Consider the following 21,439-nt stretch of genomic DNA (forward strand, 5'->3'; position numbering starts at 1 on the left):
GGCGGAAGTACGCTATATACCAACCCTCTACCTTGACCAACAGTGCCTTGAAAACGTAATTGCCGTCCTCAAACGATATGTAACTGAATTTACTTAATGTCTAGGTGTATTTTTTTCCTGAGCATCCCAGGTGAAATGGTAGGCATACCTTCCCGAAGTAAAGATGTCCGCCGAGCGTAGGGGGTTTTGGGTAACTGGAAGTTAGCGTCAAAGGGAGCAACAAGGCTCGCAGCCTGACTCTACATGACGCTTCTTTGGGTGAGTGGTTAGGGGGCGGGACTTCTCCAGCTGCAATAGCGGCGCTTTATTGGCTGTGCCCAGCAGGACCCAATCAGAAAGGAGGAAAAGGCTAAGAGCTATTGGCTGCTGGCACGGGCCAATCGGAAGAGCCGTGATTTGGCGGGAGTCTTGACCACCTCCAGGGCTGTCGGTGTCTCAGCGCCAGCTCTGGGTATTCGGTCGCAGTGGCTATGTTCGTGTCCGATTTCCGCAAGGAGTTCTACGAGCTGGTCCACAACCAGGTGACTCCCAGTCCTGGTCCAAACCTTGTCTGAGGGGAAGGGATGAGGGCGAGTGTCCGTGAGTGGGCAAGAGGACGGGGTGTTGCCACAGTTTGAGGTCCCTGTGCTCAACCCACCTGTCCGCATTCCTTCAACAGAGGGTCCTTCTCTGTGTGGCCTCGGACGTGGATGCCTTGTGTGCTTGCAAGATCCTGCAGGTGAGCTTTGACTATCTTAGGAGTTAGGGCGGGGGCGGGAGGTGAGGCAACAGGGTTGGCCCCAGCAGGAGGGGAGGGGCCCAGCGGTGCCGAGAAGTGTAAACAGTGAGGCACGTAAGTGGTGCTTTGTTTTTGTCTTTGTCTTTTTTTACAATAACCCAAGTGACAGTGACTTCATTTCCGAAACCTTTGACCCTGTAAATGACCTCTCAAAGATTGAATTTGAGAGAGGGCTGTGATAGCTGGCAGTGGCCTCATGGTGAGTGCTGGAAATACAGGAATTCCTAGTCTGTTAAAGAGAAGCTCATTAGTTTGGGCTTTGACTATACTGTGGTTTTAGCAATGAGTGGGGAGGGGGTCAGGAACTTTTCAGAGCACCTGTAATTAAAATTACTTTTCCCCTCAGTGTTTGACTTTGGCAGAACTTGACAGATTTGGCAGAACTGTACACTGAGCATGCACACCCCTGCCACCTAGCTTCTCCTACTGATTTTGTTATTTTGAGACAGGGTTTCTTTGTGTAGCCTTGGCTGTCCTGGACTAGCTCTGTAGACCAGGCTGGCCTTGAACTCACAGAGATCCACCTGCCTCTGCCTCCCAATCGCTGGGATTAAAGGCGTGCAGCACCACCGCCTGGCTCCTACTGATGTTTTACCAAACTGTGTATCACATAGATCTTCTCTCAGCTCGGCTAATTTGTTTGCTTCTGGTGATTCAAGGTAGGTTATCCTAAATGCCGGGGTTCTGATAGTATGCTTTCTCTCCAGGCCCTGTTTCAGTGTGACCACGTGCAGTATACGCTGGTTCCAGTTTCTGGGTGGCAAGAACTTGAAACTGCATTTCTTGAACATAAAGAGCAGGTATGAAATAATGAATCTTAGAATAATTAGTAGGGTAAGTGTGTTTTGAAGTGTCAGTTTCATCACACTTCACGTTATAATGGCAGAATCAACATTTACCAAAAACAAAAAAAATCACGAATTTGAGGCATATCTGAACTACATATAGCAAGTTTGAGGCCAGCCTCGGCTACATAACAAGATCCTGTCTCGAAAATAAAAATGTATATATGTGGACAGCACCTACTCTGACCTCACGTGTTTTCCTAGGATACGCCACTGCTTTCTACATTCCAGTTTCCAAACACATGTTTTCCCTTTGGATTTAAATAGCAAAACCAAGACTCCTTACCTCTTGACCTGGGGACAGACAAGAAATGGGACATGTACGGAGTAGATAGAGTGTGTCAAAGGGTCTTGGGAGTCCCTGACTACTTCTAGGATGACTTGGAAGAGATTTATTCATAACTCGAAGTACCTGTACCAGCTGAGTTTTCCCCTCAGTGCTGTGAGACAAGATCTTACTTGATAGCCCATACTGACCTTGATCTCTTGGGCAGTCCCCTTCCTTGGCTTTCGAAGTGTTATATTACAAGTGTGAGCCCACCCAGGCAGTTGGGTGTTACTGAGGAAAGGTTTTTCTGTAGTGGGTGGTTTGTTTTGATAAAGGACTTACTATTTAAGAGGCCATAAAGTATTCCTGCAAACCTAACCCACACAGTGCTGTTAATGTGGTAAGGCAGCAGGACAGTATAGTTCGCAGTATTCAGAGAGACGCTGGTATGCGTGCGGAGTCCTGGTCTGTTCTTCATTAACTGTTGAGTCTGAACAATGCTTGAGTTTGCTAAGCCTCAGCATGCTCTTCAGGAAGCAGAGAGCCCCAGAGTCCCTTTCACGGTGTCATTTGGGAAAGGCAATGACCAAGCCAGCTGTGGGCAGTATTCAAGCCACTTGCTGCCGCTCCTCCTGGGCCTTGCCACATGTGCTCGGCAGAGGAGTGCAGGGATTGGCAGTGCTGGGGGGTGGGGCCTCCTTGGTGCAGTTCCTTTACAGTCTCTATCGCCTTTCAGTTCCGCTATTTCATCCTCATAAACTGTGGAGCCAACGTAGACCTATTGGATATCCTTCAGCCTGATGAAGACAGTGTATTTTTTGTGTGTGATACCCACAGGCCAGTCAACGTTGTGAATGTGTACAATGACACTCAGGTACCTGGCCCTTTTAGAGCCTTCCCTTATGTGTGCTATCCCTTTTATCAGTCTGTACCTTCTTACGCTGTGGCAGCATTGCACAGATCTTCTCTAGTTAGGGGGTATCTTCAGTGCAAGAGCCCCATCTTACCTGCTCATGGGCATGTGCACAACAGTTTGGAAGGTGGAGGATCAGGATATTTTAGTCCCAAATGGCTCTACTGTACTTATTCTGAACCTCTACATGTTAAATAGGCAACCTAGCACAGACCAGCTGACTAAGCAGTCTGACTTGGTCTCCTTCCACATGGCTTCAGACTCTGAAATCCTCATAGGAGGAACTTCTTCAAGAGAAATCAGTCTGGAATTGCTATTAGAGACAGAAATTGTATTGGCTGAGGGGTTCACATCTATCTCAACCCACTTGTATCTGTATAAGAAAATATCTGAGACCTTATAGATAAAAGTTACATTTAGCTTATTGTCCTGAATATTTAAGAGCGTGATGCAAACACCGCTGTGCTCTTGTGAGACCCCTATGGTGAATGGTCTCCCAAGAGAGGAAATGTGTGGGAGAGAGAGATTCCATGGTGAGTCAGGAGACAGCAGCGAGCTGAGGAAGTTTCATAACCACCCTGCTGCTGGAGACCAAGCTTCTATGAGACCTGACACACTTGTAGAGATGGCGTTACTGCGTCAGTAAGAGGAGAGCTGTGACTGACCTAACACTTTCCAGAACCCACCTTTAAATGGCTCTACTCCCTCAACACCCTACACAGTCAGCAAGCTTCTGGCTTGGTGGACCCTTTGGGGGATAAACCATATCCAAATATCCAACCATAGCACCATTTTCACATCCTCTATCAAAAGCCAACTGGTGAGACTTCTTTTTTTAAAATGTATAAGCATAAGAAAGAAATGTTGGGGTTGGGGATTTAGCTCAGTGGTAGAGTGCTTGCCTAGCACGTACAGGACACTTGGGAGCCAGCTGATTAAGTAAGAGTACTTGAACATCATGAGAAATTGTTTTTTGGCAAGGAGAGAAGAAAATCATGATTGCTTTTTTTGTTTTATAACACAGATCAAATTGCTCATTAAACAAGAGGATGACCTTGAAGTTCCTGCCTATGATGACATCTTTAGGGATGAAGCGGAGGAAGATCTTTCAGGAAGTGACAGTGATGGGTCAGAGCCTTCTGAGAAGCGGACTCGGTTAGAAGAGGTACATTTGGGTTGGGTGGGCATTCTGGAGGAAGCACAGTTAGGAGAGTTATGTGTGAGCCAGGTGTGGCATTCTTGGCCTGGGCACATCTGGGGGGTACCAGGCAATGGGGAGTGGGGGAGTCATTAGGTGTAGGTACAGACTCTGGTTTCTATCCCCTATCTTTGTGGCCTCAGGCAGATTTCTGGAGTTACTTGAGTTCTATCTTATCTTATAGGAGGATCCTGGCAGAGGAAATGAAATTTAGGTTAGTTTAGCCCTATCTAGGAAAAGGTAACAACATTCACACTCACACACACACACACACACACACACACACACTCACCACACACTCACACACTCACACACACACACACAAAAAAAAAACCACCTCACCATGGAGAAACATTAAACATCCGCTTCCCTACAGTACATCCACTTCCCCACAGTATTGCTCATTGCAGTTCACCAGGAAGGTACCGTGTGTCTGTGGTCCCTTGGCCAGCCCTGTGTAAACACTCTAGGGAAGGCATTTATTTTTTTATTTTATTTTATTTTATTTATTTATTTATTTTGTCTTTTCAAGACAGGGTTTCTCTGTAGCTTTGGAGTCTGTCCTGGACTAGCTCTGTAGACCAGGCTAGCCTCAAACTCAGAGATCCACCTGCCTCTGCCTCCCGAGTGCTGGGATTACAGGCGTGTGCCACCACCACCCGGCTAGGGAAGGCATTTTGTGACCTGAGATTGGCCAGGGATCTGCCCAGCATAGGCTTCCACCGGCTGAAGGACAGCAGGTGGATGGTGGCTGTCCCTCACAGTGGACAGCTGCGCTGTGGACAGCTGCGCTTTGTTCTCCTGTCCAGCATTGCTGATGCACAACTGGAATTTGCCCTCAGAGTGTTTTAGGGTTTTCCTTTCAGACTTGGCCCGGCCCAGTATTTCCAAGGATGTGCTTTAGTGGAACCCTTTCTGCCATATTTGTGACACTCAGGATGTAGTCGGTCTGAGGCAGGTCAGAGACCTTCACAACTAAGTGACCTGCTGTCCTCAGTCCTCACTCATCTTCCTGTCACAGACCTTTGGGTGGTCTCAGGATGTCGGCTCCGACCCACTCATGCTGTTGCTCCAGCCGTCCCTCCATTTTGTGTACTTGCTGGTGCTTATCTGAGGAAAGCATAATCTTACCCCAACTTAGGTTTTATTTTTGAGGTAGAGTCTTGCAGTATAATCCAGGTTAGCCTCAAACTTGATTCCTGTCCTTCAGCCTGAATGCTGAACCTACAGGTCTGCGTCTCCGTGGTTTCTGAAGAGACATCTAGTCACATGTTCTGCTATCCCACACATAAGGGATTGTAGGGTTTTGTTTTGTTTTGTTTTTTTTTGGCTGTTGTTTTGTGTGTGTGCATGAGTTTTTATTATTGCCTTTTTTTTTTTTTCTCGATACTCAGAAGTTTGGGTTTATTCTGTGTGAGCTTCCTTAGGCTTTTTATGGAGATTTTTGATTTTGGAGTGTTTGTTCTTTTTGAGACAAGGTCTCACTATGTAGCCCTTCCTCACCTTGATAAGGCATCTTTTGTGGGGGACTTTGTTCTCCTTCTGTTGGTGTGCCCAGGTTCGCAGCTTCTTGGCTGGGTGAGCCACAAAGGGAAACCAGGCCACACAGGCCCCTAACTCATGCCTGTGCTCCCACCTTTGGAGTCTTATTTAGCTTCTGTAACGTCTGGGGGTTTTAGATCTGTCTAGAGGTGCTAAGGATCACAGCTCTCCCTTCCTGGCTGTACTATCTAGGTGTTTTAGATGCTAAATAGGCAGAGCGGCCAGATGCTGAGTGTAGTGTGGAGCACATGCAAGGAAAGCCTGTGCTCTTCAGTATTTGGATGGTGTCTGCCAACTTCTGGAGGTCAAGCGACCCAGTCGTCCCCTTCCTCAGCAATTCAGGTTTCCAGGTATAGGCTGGACTTGGAGCATGGACAAAACCCGAATTCTCCCTCCAGGGCTTCTTTCAAAGTGCCTTGTCAGGCTTAACCTTTTTGTCTTGGATTTTCTATTGCTGTGACAAAACACCATGACCAAGGCAATGTAAAAGAAAACATTGAACTTAGAGCCCACAGTTGCAGAGGGTTCAAGGCTGTCGTTACCATGGCAGGCATCGCACTGGTGCAGTAGCTGAGAACTTCTTAACTGCAAGTAGGAGGCAGACAGCACACTGAGAAGGTGGTGGGCTTTTGAAATCTCAAAACCCACCCCCAGCAACACACCTCCTACAAGGCGACACCTCCTAATCCTTCCCAAACAGTCCCACCAACTGGGAACCAAGTGTTCAAACGTGAGCCTGTGGGGGCCATTCCCATTCAGACCACCACGTTTTGTTTGTTTGTTTGTTTGTCACTGTTTCAGGAGATTGCCGCACGAACCACAAAGAGGAGGCAGCGAAGAGAGTGGGAGGCCCGGAGGTGAGTCCCGGGAAGCAGCTCTGCGGTTACCTTGAGTGCTTCCTGGATGCCACATCCCTCAGTAATCTGGGGCTGCTGGGCGGTGGCGGTGGGCGCATGCCTTTTTAATCCCAGCACTCAAGAGGCAGAGACAGGCAGATCTCTGTGAGTTCGAGGCCAGCCTGGGCTACATAGTAAGATCCAGGACAGCCAGGGCTACACAGAGAAACCCTGTCTCAAAAAAAAAAAAAAAAAAAAAAAAGAGGAATCTTTGGCATGAGTATGTGGGCATTGTCTTGAATCACCCTGTGTATTGTCCTTCAGTTCTTAGAATGACAGGACCATCTCCCAAATCAGGCCCTTCTGTTAGGAATGGTATCTTTGCCAGATTTTTTTCAGATGTAGGTACTTTGATTTATTAAAATTTTAGATACCTGCCAATTGTATAAAACCTTTCATTGAAAGAAATATGAGCAGAAACTAAGTTACCCATAATTTCTCTTACTGCATGTGTTAAAAAAAGTGAGACACTTTGATATGAAAAATGCTAGAATGGTTATTTGAGTTTGAAGTAAACATGTGTTTGAACTGGGCACAGGAGGAATTGCTTGCTAAAGGTCTTATCATCCTCTGGCTCAGCTGAAGGTTCTGCCCACCAACCATGGGAAAGAAGATTGCCCCTGCTATAGAAGACAATGTCAGGCCATTTCTGGAAGTGTAAGGATGGCTAAGTGGAAAACTGTCCATAAGCTGACGCAATTCAAGGTGTTTGGATTTCTTTTCTGAATTGTTTTCTGAAACATGCTGAATTTCTCTGAATTATCCATATTTGTGCATATTTTACTATCAAACTATACATCTAATTTTGCATTTTCTACTTAAAATAGTGGAGACAAGGTCTCACTGCATAGCCCAGGCTAGCCTTGACTTGACTTATGATGCACCTGCAGCTTCCCAGGTGCTAAGAGTACAGGCATATACCACTATTTCTGACTATAATCATTTTTTATACTTCTGAATTCATTTTTGTTTCTGAGACAAGAATCTCATGTAGTTCAGGCTAGCCTCAAACTTGCTGCGTAGCCAAGGATAACCTTTAACTTTTGTTCTTAACTATTTCTACCTCTCCAGTGATGGGATTGCAGGAGGTTATAGGTATGTGCCACCACACCTAATTTATGTGGTCCTGGGCTGGCACTCTATTATCTGAGCCATATCCTCAGGTCACAGATTTTTTTTTAAAGATTTATTTATTATGTATACAGTATGTATGACTGCAGGCCAGAAGAGGGTACCAGATCTCATTACAGATGGTTGTGAGCCACCATGTGGTTGCTGGGAATTGAACTCACGACCTCTGGAAGAGCAGTCTTAACTCTTAATAAGTACTCTTAACCTCTGAGCCATCTCTCCAGCCCCAAATACAAATGTATTTTTATTCGATTTTTTTGTTTGTTGTTTGTTTTTTCGAGACAGGGTTTCTTTGTGTAGCTTTGTGCCTTTCCTGGATCTTGCTCTGTAGACCAGGCTGGCCTCGAACTCACAAAGATCCACTTGCCTCTGCCTCCTGAGTGCTGGGATTAAAGGCGTGCACCACCACCACCACCACCCCCCACTCCCCCCCCCCCCCGCAGGTCACAGATTTTTATACTTCTGAATAGTCTTTTAAAAACTTCTAAGTGTCTAAGGCTGAGTGTGGTAATGAACCCATTTAAGTACAGCCCTTGGGAGGCAGAGGAAGGTGGCTCTCTGCAACTTCCAGGCCAGCCATGGCCACCTAGTCAGACCCTAACTCACAAAAATAAAAAAGAGGCCAGAGAGATGGCTCAGTGATTAAGAGTACTTGTTGATCTTGCAGAGGACCTGGGTTTGATTTCAGCACCCATATGGTGACTCACAAGCGTCTGTAACTTCTGGGTGCTTGCAGGTACATATTCATACTCATAAAATAAATACTTAAAAAATTAAAACATAAAAGAACCCAGAAACAGGTTAGTATTTGTTCTCTGTGTAGTTTTGGAGCCTGTCCTGGAACTTGCTCTGTAGACAAGGCTGGCCTTGAACTCAGATCCTCCTGCTTCTGCCTCCCGATTAAAGGCAAGCACTATCACCACCCAGCTTAGTCTGATTGTAATTTGTTATGCCAGATTCAGTTGATAGGGAAACAGAAGTGAGGGGTTGGAGATTTAGCTCAGTGGTAGAGTGCTTGCCCAGCAAGCACTAGGTTCGGTCCTCAGCTTGGGGAGGGGGTGGACAGAGAAGTGGATCTGGGGAGAGGGAAGGTGGAGTGGAGGGGAAACTGGTGGGGATGCAATGTACGAGAGAAGAACTTTAAAAAGGTCAATGCTGACCTTTGGCCTGTTGTTGGATATCTGTACACTGTGTGAAGATGTATTGCTGTGGCTGGTGTAATAAAAGCTGAATAGCCAGTCTCTAGGCAGGAGGTGTAGACTCCAGGCAGAGAGAAAACTCTGGGAAGGAGAAAGGCGGAGTCACCAGCCAGACATGGAAGGATGGGCAGTACAGAGATGAGGTAATGCAATGTGGCAGAACATACATTAACATAAGTGCTTTAATTTTAAGTTATAAGTGCTAGTTGAGAACAAGCCTAAGCTAAGACCAAGCTTTCATAATTAGTAATAAGTGTCATTTGTGAGCTGGCCGTCCCAGCAAGGAAATACTGCTATTGCCCTCCATACACATGTTCAACACTATACCACACCCAAATGCACAAACAAATTTAAAAATTCTTAAAAAATAAACTTAAAAAATACGACTGAAAACCTTTTTTTTTTCAGTGCTATTGAAAAAAAGAGGGTTGTATTCACATATGGAAACAGCATACTAAACCCCATTAATATGCATAATTAATGTTAATAAAAAAAACAAAGACAAAAACAAAAGGAACAAGCCGGCAGTAGTGGCGCACACCTTTAATCCCAGCACTTGGAAGGCAGAGACAGGCAGATCTCTGAGTTCAAAGCCAGCCTGGTCTACAGAGGAGTTCCAGGACAACCAGGACAACACAAAGAGACCTTGTCTTGCAAAACCAAGAAAAAAAAATTATAAGACTAGGCACAAACCCTTATCAAGGTTGGACAAGGCAACCCCATAGGAAGGAAAGGGTCCCAAGTGCAAGCAAAAGAGTCAAAGATGTCTCCCACTCACTGTTAGGAGTCTCACGAGTACTAAATTTTACAACATAATATATATGCAGAGGACCTAGTTCAGTCTCTGAACCCTGCTTAGCTGACTCTGTGGCCCCTGAGACACCTGTTCTCATGGTTTCTACATTCCTCTGCCTTCTTCTTCTGCAGGGTTTTCCTGGCTCTGCCTAGTGTTTGGCTGTAGGTCTCTGTATCTGCTCCCATCAGTGGCTGGATGAAGTCTCTGATGACAGTTGGGCTAGGCACTGATCTATGTTTGTAGCAGAGTGTCACTAGGAATCATTTTATTTTATTTTTTTAATTTAATTTAATTTAATTTAATTTTCTAGTTGCATGTGGTTCTATCCTGGGTCTCTGGGCTGTCCAGCCTGGCCATCCAGGCAGTGTCAGGTGTGGGCTCCCTTTCATGACATGAGCCTCCAGTTGGGCCAGTCACTGGTTGGCCACTCCCACAAGTTCTGAGCCACCATTACCTCAGCACATCTTGCAGACAAGACAAATTGTAGATCGAATAGCCATTTCCTTGATGTCTAAGGATGTTGAACATTTCTTTAAGTGTTTCTCAGAAATTTGAGATTCTTCTGTTGAGAATTCTCTGTTTAGATCTGTACCCCATTTTAAAATTAGATTTTTGGTTTGTTGATGTCTACTTTCTTGAGTTCTTTATATATTGTAGATATTAGCCCTCTGTCGGATGTGGAGTTGGGGGACATCTTTTCCCATTCTGTAGGCTGACATTTTGTCTTATTGATGGTGTCCGTTGCCTTAAAGAATTTTTTCAGTTTCATGAGGTTCCATTTATTGATTGTTGTTCTTAGTGCCTGTGCTATCAGTGTTCTGTTCAGGAAGTTGTCTCCTGTGCCAGTGCATTGAAGACTATTCCCCCACTTTCTCTTCTGTCAGGTTCAGTGTATCTGGTTTTTTTCTTTTTTTCTTTTTTTTCTCTTCTTTTTTTTTTCTTTCTTTTCTTTTTTTTTTTTTTTTTTTTTTTATTTTTTTCTTTTTTTTTGGAGCTGAGGACCGAACCCAGGGCCTTGTGTTTGCTAGGCAAGCGCTCTACTACTGAGCTAGCTAACCCCCCCCCCCCATTTTATGTTGAGGTCTTTGATCCACTTGTTCTTTAGTTTTGTGCATGGCAATAGATATGGATCCATTTGCGTTTTTCTACACGCTGATGTCCAGTTAGACAGCACCATTTGTTGATGCTTTCTTTTTTCCATTGTGTGTTTCTTTATCAAAAATCAGCTGTCCCTAGGTGTGTGGATTTAAGTCTGAGTCTGATTTGATTCCATTGAGCAGCCTGTTTGTTTTTATGCCAATACCATGCATTTTTTTTATTACTATAGGTCTGTAGTATAGCTTGAAATTAGAGATGGTGATAGCTCCAGAAGTTCTTTTATTATATAGTATTATTTTAGCTATCGTGAGTTTTTTGTTTTTCCATATGAAGTTGAGTATTATCTTTTCAAGGTCTGTAAAGAATTTTGTTGAAATTTTGATGTGGATTGTGTTGAATCTGTAGATTGCTTTTGGTAAAATTGACATTTCCACTATATTAATCCTACCAATCCATGAGCATGGAAGATCTTTCCATCTTCTGATATCTCCTCCGATTTTTTTCTACAAAGACTTGAAGTTCTTGTCTTTCATTTGCTTGGCTAGAGTTACCTCAAGATATTTTGTATTATTTGTGGCTATTGTGAAGGGTGTTCTTTCCCTCATTGCTTTCTCAACATGTTTGTCATTGTATATAGGAGGGCTAGTGATGTTTTGGTTTTTCTGTTTGTTTGTTTTTAATTAATCTTGTATCCAGCCATTTTACTGGAGGTGTTTATCTGCTGTAGGAGTTCTCTGGTAGAATTTTTAGGGTCAGCTTATGTATACTATCATATCACCTGCAAATACCGATACTTTGACTTCTTCCTTCCCAACTTGTATCCCCTTGATCTCCTTCAGTTGCTCTAGCTAGAACTTCATTTACTATATTGAATAGATATGGAGTGGACAGCCCTGTCTTGTTCCTGATTTTAGTGGAATTGTTTTGAGCCTCTCTCCATTTAATTTGATGTTGGCTATTGGCTTGCTGTAAATTGCCTTTATTATGTTTAGGAATGTTCCTTGTATCCCTGATCTCTCCAAGACTTTTATCATGAAGGGATGTTGGATTTGTCAGAGGCTTTTTCAGCATCTAATGAGATAGATGATAATGTATTGGGGTTTTTTTTTCTTTCAGTTTGTTTATATAGTGTATTATATTGACAGATTTTCATGTGTTGAACCATCCCTGCATCTCTGGGATGAAGCCTACTTGATCATGGTGGATGATCTTGTTAATGTGTTCTTGGATTTGGTTTGTGAATTTTTGTTGTTGTTGTTTTTTGTTTGTTTTGTTTTTCAAGACAGGGTTCTCTGTAGCTTTGGAGCCTGTCCTGGACTAGCTCTGTAGACCAGGATGGCCTCGAACTCACAGAGATCCACCTGCCTCTGCCTCCCGAGTGCTGGGATTACAGGCATGCGCCTCCAATCTATTTGATGTTTTGTATGCTTCTTGTATCTTTATAGCCATCTCCTTTTTTAAGTCAGGAAATTTTTCTTCTACGATTTTGTTAAAAATATTTTCCGAGCAGGGTGGTCATAGCACACACCTTTAATCCCAGTACTTAGGAGGCAGAGGCAGACAGATCTCTGAGTTTGAGGCCACCTGGTCTACAAAGCAAGTTCCAGGACAGCAGTACAGCCAGGGCTGTTACATAGAGAAACTGTCTTGAAAAAAAAAATTGTGGGCCTTTGAGCTGGGTTACTTTTCCTTCTTCTATTCCTTTTATTCTTAGATTTGGTCTTTTCACAGTGTATCATATTTCCTGGATGTTTTGCATCAGGAATTTTTTACATTTAACGTTTCTTTGACCAATGTATCTATTTCTTGTATTGTATCTTCAACGCCTGAGAGTCTCTTCTTTCCTGTCTTCTGTTCTGTTGGTGATGCCTGCATCTGTAGTTTCTGTTTGCTTAACCAGATTTTCCATTTCCAGAATTCCTTCAGTTTGTGTTTTCTTTCTTGCTTCTATTGCTAGTTTCAGGGCTTGAACAGTTTTATTTGTTTCCTTTAACTGTTTGTTTTTTCTTGGCTCTTAGAAGGGATTTATTTATTTCCTCTTTAAGGACCTCTCTCATCTTCATAAAGTTGGTTTTAAGGTCCTTCTCTTGTGCTTCAGCTGTGTGGGAATAGTTAGGTCTTGTTGTAGGATGGCTGGGCTCTGGTGCCATATTGCCCTGGCTGTTGACTGTGTTCTTACACTGGCATCTAGGCATCTGGATTTGGGGTGATTAGAGGTCTGGGCGCTTTATTCTGAGTTTGTCTTTGTTGATGGATGTTCAGTTCCTTGGTTTCTGTTTCCTCTCGGGTCTTCTGGCTGAAGTGGCCTGTGGTTATTAGAGGGTCTCCACCTCAGTGGAGGACTTCCGGTGGCAGGAGTGGCCTCTGATCTAGCAGGGGATTCTCAGCAGGAGTTCAGAGCTGGGATATGGTGACAGGGAGGGAGTGGCGATTGGGCATATGCCAGCAGGCAGTGACAAGGAGGGGAGGTTTGGGGGAGGGTGGGCAGGAACAGAGAGTGTTGGCAGTCTGTGGGCAGTGGTGGAGGATGGAAGCCTTACATGGGGTTCTGGCTTTCAGCATGGCCTCTGGTAGAGCAAGGGGTTTCCACTGGAGTTGTGGGCTGGAATATGTTCAGAGCATTTTTCTTGACTGCTTTCAACTTTTTTTTTTTTTTTTGGAGGCAAGGTCTCTCACTGAGCTTGGAGCCCATCAATTTGGCTAGACTGACTAGCCTGTAAGCTTTGGGAATCACCTGTTTCTGCCTCCCCTCTCCTAACCCCAGTACACACAACACTTAGCTTTTTACATGGATGCTGGGGACCCAAACTCAGTTCCTCATGCTTGCATAGTAAGTATCCTTTATCAATTGAGCTATCTCCTCAGTCTTTGAGACTTTGCCTAACTATGCAGCCCAGGCTGGACTTCAACTGTTTAGTCTCTTATCTCAGCCTCCTGAGCACTGGGATTACAGATGTGTACCACCATATCTGGCCCTTTTCTCCATTTTTAAACTATAGGTTACTTCTAGTACTTCACCATTGCAAATAAGTCTATAGTTAATGACTTTTGCATACAATGTCAGGTCTCAAACCTGGGACACATGGCTGAGGTGCCTATTTAACATGTGAAAGTGGACCTGTCTGCTGGGTTCTCCCAGCATCTCTCAGTCTCTTCTTGTAACAGGGTATAGCCTGCATACCCAGCCACCTACACTGAAGTTGCTGGCCCATGAGTTGGGCTGCCCTTCCCTATATAATCCAATGGCCCCTTTTCTTTTGTCTACCCTTTACCCTTCTGGCTTCTGGGTCTGGCTTTCCCTTCCCTCCCTCCTCCATGGCCCAGATCGGGATCATGTCCACTCTGGACTCTCCCAGATGTCTCTGCCTCTGGCTGTGCTCTCCCTTTCATCTACAGTAAACCTTCTCTACCATACGTAGGGGCAGTCACGTCCTTCCTTTTTTATTTCTTCTTTTTTTTTTTGTTTTTTTTTTCATTCACACAATAGTGTGTCTTTCTTGTTTTTGTTAAATTGCTTTGAGATATTTTCTCAGGAACAAGATTCTGAGACCATACCTGCCTAAAATGTATGTGTACATTCTGCTAAAGAATCAGTAAGTGAAAATAAATGGTAGTGTTATTTAATTTGCTTTTTTTTTTTGTTTTTGGGTTTTTCGAGACAGGGTTTCTCTGTGTAGCTTTGCGCCTTTTCTGGAACTCACATGGTAGCCCAGGTTGGCCTCGAACTCACGGAGATCCGCCTGGCTCTGCCTCCCGAGTGCTGGGATTAAAGGTGTGTGCCACCTTTTTTTTTTTTTTTTTTTTAAACTAAAGTTTTAGCCTTTTAAAAAGTTTGCTTTTGTGTCCTGTTGCTTCTACTCAAAGACACCATTTTGTGTTGTTACAGGAGAGACATCCTCTTTGATTATGAGCAGTATGAGTATTATGGGACATCGGTGAGTATGAGCAGATCTGATGCACTATTAAGTTCTGACTCTAGGGGTCAGTGTCCTAGGATGTAAGAGAGCAAAGGTTTGACAGCTCAAAAATCTGGCTTGAGTCAGAGTTGCATCTCCCCAACTTGTGCCTTTGGGTGGTGGTACTGCCTCTCTGAGCTGTCCACTCCTGTTCCCCTGGAAGCTGACTAGAATGGATGCTTCCCAGTGTAGTTTGATGGCTTGCCTTATGATTTTTTTGTTTGTTTGTTTTTTGCCTTGTGGTGGTACAAAAGTGATACATGCTCAGTAAGAATCACATTTTTTTGCGACCAGGTCTTATACAGCCTGGTAGCCCTGAGATCCTGGCTTCAGATGATCCTCCTGCCTCCACCTGAGTAGCTGGAAGTATAGTTATACACTACTATACCTACCAAGATTAAAGACCATAATGGGACTTTTTCTGCCTCCTGGCAGCCTTGACATAAGTTGTTCTGCTTTGGCATGCCCTTCCCACTGTAGTGACTGAAAGTGAAATCCAAAATAAATCTTTCCCCTTTGTAAATAATAATAATAATAATAATAATAATAATAATAATATGCTTTTTTTTTTTTCTTTTCAGTTTTTGTTGTGCTAGGGACCAAACCTAGCACTCAAACGTGCCAGGAAAGTGCTCACCAATGAGCCACCCCTCAACACTTGCTAATTATTTTTAATTCTAGAATCAAGCAAAACTTTATTCCATTAAAGTAAAGCCAGACATGGTGGTGCACACCTTTAGTGTCAGCACTCGGGAGGCAGAGGCAGGTTGATCTTTGAGTTTGAAGCCGGCCTGGTTTTCAAAGCGAGTTCCTGGACAGCCATGGCTGCACATAGAAGCCCTATCTCAGAGAGAAAGTGTCTTCTCCATGCTTTACATTCTGAATTTTGAACTTTGCTGGGCTACTCTCTGATTGTGCCTCACAGCCACAATGGTCTAAAGCCAAAGTCAGCCAAAGGTCCAGAGGAACCAAACATGCTCTGCAGGGTGGCACAACTCAGCTAGAATGCTGGGCAAGCTAGATGTATTGAATGCTGCTTATTTTGTCTTGTTTTTGCAGGGTTGGGTGTACCCATTTTAAGTTGAGGGCATCGCAACTTCTTCCAGAGGCAGCTATTAGGGTAGTCTGTCCTAATACCATGCTGGCAGCTACTCTTGTTCATCATCAGAAATACAAAGTAATGGAGCTAGGGAGATGGCAAAACAGTTAAAGAACAGCAAACACTCTCAGAGAGAACCCAGGTTTGGTTCCCAGCACCTACATGGCAGCTCACAGCTGCCCATGAATCCAGGTCCAGAGTATCTGCCTCCTTCCTCCGGCCTCTGGGTATCAGGCACACATGTGCACAGACAAAACCCTCACACATAAAATAAAACAAATCTTTAAGAATACAGATTAAGTTGGCATGGTGACTGTTTTGGTCAGGGAAACTATTGCTGAGATGAAACACTGTGACCAAAGAAACTTGGGGAGGAAAGGGTTTGTTTCAGCTTGTATTTCCCTCACTTCATCACTGAGGGAAGTCAGGGCAAGATCTCAGAACAGAGAGGAACTTGGAAGCTAGAGCTGTTGCAGAGGCCATGGAGGAGTGCTGCTGACTGGGTTGTTTCTCATGGTTTGCTCAACTCAGACCAGGGGTGGCCCCATCCTCAATGGGCGGGGCTCTCCGCTATCATCCTGAATTAAGAAAGTACCCTACAGGCTTGTGGAACCTATGGACACATTTTCTTAATTGAGGCTTTCCTCCTTTCAGGACTTCAGTTTATGCTATGCTAACATCAAACTAGCTAGCACAGTGGCACACACCTTTAAGCCCAGCACTTGGGAGGCAGAAGCAGGCAGATCTTTGAGTTCAAGGCCTGACTGCCATCCAGAGCTACATAATGAGGCTCTTATCTCAAAATAAATAAGTAAATACATCTGTATTAATCTCTGTGCAAGTTTAACTGTAGAATTACAGTGGCACATCTGATTTTTAAATAGAATTTAGTGTAGAAAGCCTGTTTGCTAGGCTGTTAGTGTTGGCCAGAGCTTAGGGCCTTCACTAGCTCTAGAAGATATATGGTTCTTAACATATGTTAATTTGATTTAGGATTTTTTGGTTTACTTTATGATAGTGCAAAAGTGATATATGCTCAGTACAAATCAAAATTGTTTTCAATGAAAACACTGTATTCAGTCTTCAGATTTGGCTTTTAGACCTCGGACTCTTGGTACTGTATTGCCCATGTTTCATTTGTAGTCAAGTTTTGCTTCCTCTGGCTTTCTGCTCAGCTCTTGCAGTACATAGGGAGGGAACTGATGTTCTCAGAAATACCTGACTTTCTCCAGATACATGAAATTCAAAATTTGCTCCCTGGAGGAAGCCAGCATCTCACCCTAAGTATGGTGGTCAGGCATCCGTTACCTTCACAGTTTCACCACTCAGGTTACCTCTTCTGTCCCTGAAAGACCTTCAGGGGGAGTCCAGAAGCCCCTCCCACTTTAATACCCTGGCGACCAGAACCAGAGCCCTGCTTCGTCTGACCTCCCCGGGGATGACTCTGAGGCTGCCTCCAAGCAGGAAGAATGCAAATACATAGCAGACAGTCAGACAGCAGGACCTCCTGACGTGTTCTCAGTATCGCTTTGGGCATCACCTGCAAGGTGCACAGAGGTCTCTGCAGGGTGCTATGCCTGGGCTTCCCTCTGGGTGGCACTTTCTTCCAGTCTTCATTTGCTACATGATTAAAAACACAGATAGAAGTGACTTTAGATAGCAGAGACTAATGTTTGGGTCAGTAGAATTACTCTGTCATTCTTCCTTCACTCTGATGGGACATTTTTCTCACTGCTGGAAAGAAGCCTGAATACCCTGATTTGTGGGCCTTGCCTGGGCTCCTTATCTTAGAGTTGTCCCCACTGTATTGCCCCTTCTGTGAACTCAGTAGCTTTTGGCTTCAGGCTTTTCTGCTTTCTTGCAGTCAGCCATGGTGATGTTTGACCTGGCATGGATGATGTCCAAGGACCTGAATGACATGCTGTGGTATGTAGCGCACACACATTCCTGTACACCCTGCAGCATCCATATTGGGAGTCCTGTCACCAGCCAACATTAGTGTCACATGACTGCCCCTTGCTTCCCCCAGGAATGTTAGGTGCAGCCCCTCCCAGGATGATTTCTAACCCTAGTCTTCCTGGGGTTAAATGTGAGGCTAGGGGACTCATACGGCCTTATAGAGGACTCCAGTGCAACTCCTGTCTCCACCCTAATACTTAGTCTTATGCCCTGTAAGTGAATTAATTTGAGGTTTGAGTGAGATAGCCCTTACTAGGCATCCTTGCAGCCCTGGCACTGGTACTGGAAGCAATTAGTCTGGCCTGGCTCCACCTCCTCGGCCCTTATTTGTGTGCTTGTTTTTCTCTGCACTGTTTACCAAGGCTCCTCCGCTCTAATCACCACAGTGACAGTTACATTTGTCTGCATAGAATCGGACGGTTAGGACTTTGCAGGGCCACCTCTAGCCCAAGGGTGTTCTACCATTCTCCAAGTGTAAGGGTGCAGATCTGTTGGGCTTCTCCAGTTCTCAGCTCTCATTCTTGTACTGTGTGCCATTACTTGGCCACTTGCCCACCAGCTGCCCCAGCCAGGTTGTGTGCTGAGTGACTTGGAGTCTATCATAAAAGATCCTACAGTCAGGTGAGGCAGGACTCCTGTACCGGTGATGGCTACCTGCTGGCTACATTGCTTTGGTATTCAAGCCAAATTAGTTTCCTACTAGAGCCAGTAGCAATCAGTTTTGACAGAAACTGGGGAGGGCTGGGCCTGGGTATGTGCAGTGTACCTTTCATAGAGTACCACTTTTACTGGATGGGTGGCCTAATGCCTTCTTGTCTGGCTTGTGATGAGTCCTTTAGGTCACTGGTTTACACTGGTGGCATCTGTCTGACCCATGTATAGTTTATGTCTACCCAAGCTTTGCCCTAGAACTGGAAGCCTCACCTTGTGTTTCTTCCAATATCTTAGCAAAAACCTTGCCTTAGGTGTCCCATTTTTTAAGATGGGAGGTGCAGTTTGAAAATGTCAATATTTCAAAATCACAGTAGAAAAGAAGCCCTAAGATGATTGTTTACAAATCCTGGGATGGGCACAGTGAGTTGGGAGGCCATACTAACATTACACTCCTGGGAATGTGGAGCCTGGGCTATCCATCATGTCAGCTGGCTCCATGAGACACAGCCTACCACGCCCAGGCAGCTTGTAGCTGACTCCATCATCTGCTTTCCTTCCAGGTGGGCCATTGTTGGACTGACGGACCAGTGGGTGCATGACAAGATCACTCAGTAAGGGAGATGCCCTCAGTTTAGGGGATAGCCTGTGCTGTGTGCATGTGGTAGTCCCTGAGTTTGCCACAGGGAGCTAGGAGACAGTGTCATTAAAAACCCTGTGGAGGGGGTGGGGGGTTCCTCTCCTTGCCTGGGCTCTTGGGCTCAGTACCAGATCTCTGTCTTTGCTTTAGCCTAGCTTAGCCTCTTTATCACCCTGAGAAGTCCACTGGGTAGAGTCCATGGTGGGAAGAGGGCTTGGTTGACGTCGTCATTCTGTGGCCTAGAGACGTCATTCTGTGGCCTAGAGACAGGCACTACGATGTGATGTAGCCCATGCATGCTAGAGGAGGGGGAGACATTGATGCATGTAGGAAGTAAGGAAAGAGAACGTGAAGGCCTAGGGGTCCTGTCAGGGAGTACGGCTTTGATCTCAAAAGGGAAGCAGGGGACTTTAAACGGGGCTGGTATAAAGTGGAGTCTGGTCCTCTGTGGGTGTGGCAGGCTCCCCTTCTGGTGGACTCTGAATTGGGGAAAGTAGTGTCTCACTCACTCCCTTAGGCAATTCAGCCTTTAGATATCAAGCGGGACACATAAGAGAATTAGCAGGTCAGGCCTGGGGGTCTAACCCTCTTCAGGAGACCCCCACGAGTGTCCCTGAGCATTGCCTTCAACTGTTCACCTCCTTTCTATGCAGTTTGCAAAATCCCCCACTGTGTGCTAGGCCTTCTAGGTAGTCCAGGAAGTTTAAAGAATTCAAGCTTTATCAGCATTCTGTTGCTTGGGTTGCCCCTTTGAGCCAACCTTCAGCCTTGCTATGCCTCAGTCCTTCCCTGTTAAGGGTGGTGTGGGGATGTTAGATGGTCTAGCAGTAAGAGCACCTGCTGCTCTTACAGAGGACTTGAGTTCGGTTCTCAGCACAGCACCCACGTTGAGAAGCTTACAACCTCCTATAACTCCAGCTCCAGGGGTTCTGATGCCTTCTGACCTTGTTTAAAGAAGGATGGCCTCGGGCAAGCCTGTGAGTGAGCTAGAATCTAGAAATGGTAGTGCATGCAGCATTAGGAACTTCTGCTCCAACCTCAGATGAGACCCTCTGGTCACCAGCGCGGCCCATCCCAGTGGGGTCTGCTGGCAATATGTGTGCTAGTCTAGTTTCTGTGTGGATTATTGTTATGAGGTCTGACTGATTGTATGGCTGGACACCTAGCCAGCCCCCTCTGTGCTGCTCTCAAAAGGTGTCTCACTTCCTAAAGATGGGATATAGCCTGGCCAGAGGGCACCCTGCCCCACTCTCTGTTGTCAATCCCTGGCTGGCTGGTTTATACCTAAACAAGTTTCCTCAGTTCTCATTCAGGAACAAATATGCTTGGTGGAGAGGCCCCTGAGTTGGGGAAGGAGCTGGTTCAGCCTGCCATGCTTTCTTCTAGAATGAAATATGTGACTGATGTTGGCATCCTGCAGCGTCATGTGTCCCGGCATAACCACCGAAATGAGGCAGAAGAGAACATGCTCTCTGTAGACTGCACCCGGATCTCTTTTGAGTATGAGTATCTTTGCAGCTTACTGCCTTGGGGTTTAGGCAGCACTTGCTGCCCTTAGCACGTTGCTCAGAGGTGCTTTCTGCTCCATCACCATGATGATAGAGCTGCCTCTGTCCTCCTATGAGCAGTATGTTTATGGTATATTTGCTGGTCACAGACCATGTCTGGGTCATGTGGGAGGTCATGCTGAGAGCTGTAGCAAAGTGGACAGCAGTCCCTGGGCCCCAGGAGTTGGGAGGAGCAGCACTGATGAGGACAAGAAACACCAGGTATCCAGTGGGGCTGTGGTAAGGCACCAGCAAGACTGCAGAGTTAACCTGATCCCTGTGGAGGAGCGGCCTCTCATGGGGCCATGTGTACTCAAGGGGCTGTAAGTGGTGAAGGGCAAGTTCAAGAATGATGGAAGAAGGGCTTTGAGAATAGGAAGGGTAAGGCCAGGCGGTGGTGGTGCACGCCTTTAATCCCAGCATTAGGGAGGCAGAGCCAGGCGAATCTTTGTGAGAATCAGAGCGAAATCCAGGACAGGCACCAAAACTGCACAGAGAAACCCTGTCTCGAAAAACAAAAAGAACCAAAAGAAGAATAGGGAGGGTTAGGCTGGGCTAGGCAGACCATGGGCAACAGACTAAATGGTAACCTGAGCTGCTTTCTCTGCTTCTCATGGTATATGGAGCTGTGACCACAGTAGCTGACTGTCGAACTCTGCATCTTGGTCTGTCAGAGAGAAAATGGTGCATGGTGCACAGGGAGGAAACAGTTCAGTTTCAGATGCTCCCTGCATGAGTCAGAGCTCTGAGATCTGCTGACCCCAAGCAGCCCCCAACTTAGATATGCAGATAGGCCCCAACAAAAGGGTCCCACAAACCCGGCTGTCTGTTAAGAATTCTGGGTGGGTCCATACCAACCCAAGGATATAGGCCACTGATAGCTCCAAGCAGGTAGTGGGTAATGGACACCGCATGTGCTCCTT

At 45.5% G+C, this 21,439-nt stretch overlaps 1 protein-coding gene across 3 annotated transcripts in view; it reads left to right on the forward strand.

Annotated features, from left to right (window-relative positions):
* The first annotated feature begins 68 nt into the window (after positions 1 to 68).
* Cdc45 (cell division cycle 45) overlaps positions 69 to 21,439 on the forward strand; it is a 36,485-nt gene continuing 15,114 nt past the window's right edge. The window contains exons 1-11 of one of the 3 annotated variants that reach the window (XM_036197408.1): positions 69 to 224; positions 325 to 521; positions 659 to 718; positions 1,486 to 1,578; positions 2,628 to 2,765; positions 3,829 to 3,969; positions 6,346 to 6,401; positions 14,551 to 14,599; positions 17,584 to 17,645; positions 18,893 to 18,943; positions 20,356 to 20,475. In XM_036197408.1, the coding sequence (XP_036053301.1) occupies positions 471 to 521; positions 659 to 718; positions 1,486 to 1,578; positions 2,628 to 2,765; positions 3,829 to 3,969; positions 6,346 to 6,401; positions 14,551 to 14,599; positions 17,584 to 17,645; positions 18,893 to 18,943; positions 20,356 to 20,475 (821 nt within the window). In that variant the 5' untranslated portion in view covers positions 69 to 224; positions 325 to 470. Of the gene's footprint in view, positions 522 to 658; positions 719 to 1,485; positions 1,579 to 2,627; positions 2,766 to 3,828; positions 3,970 to 6,345; positions 6,402 to 14,550; positions 14,600 to 17,583; positions 17,646 to 18,892; positions 18,944 to 20,355; positions 20,476 to 21,439 lie in introns of all 3 variants that reach the window. The other 2 variants (XM_036197407.1, XM_036197409.1) reach the window with 2 other exon arrangements.

Source organism: Onychomys torridus, chromosome 8 (genome assembly GCF_903995425.1).
Source record: "Onychomys torridus chromosome 8, mOncTor1.1, whole genome shotgun sequence".
Lineage (NCBI taxonomy): Eukaryota > Metazoa > Chordata > Mammalia > Rodentia > Cricetidae > Onychomys > Onychomys torridus.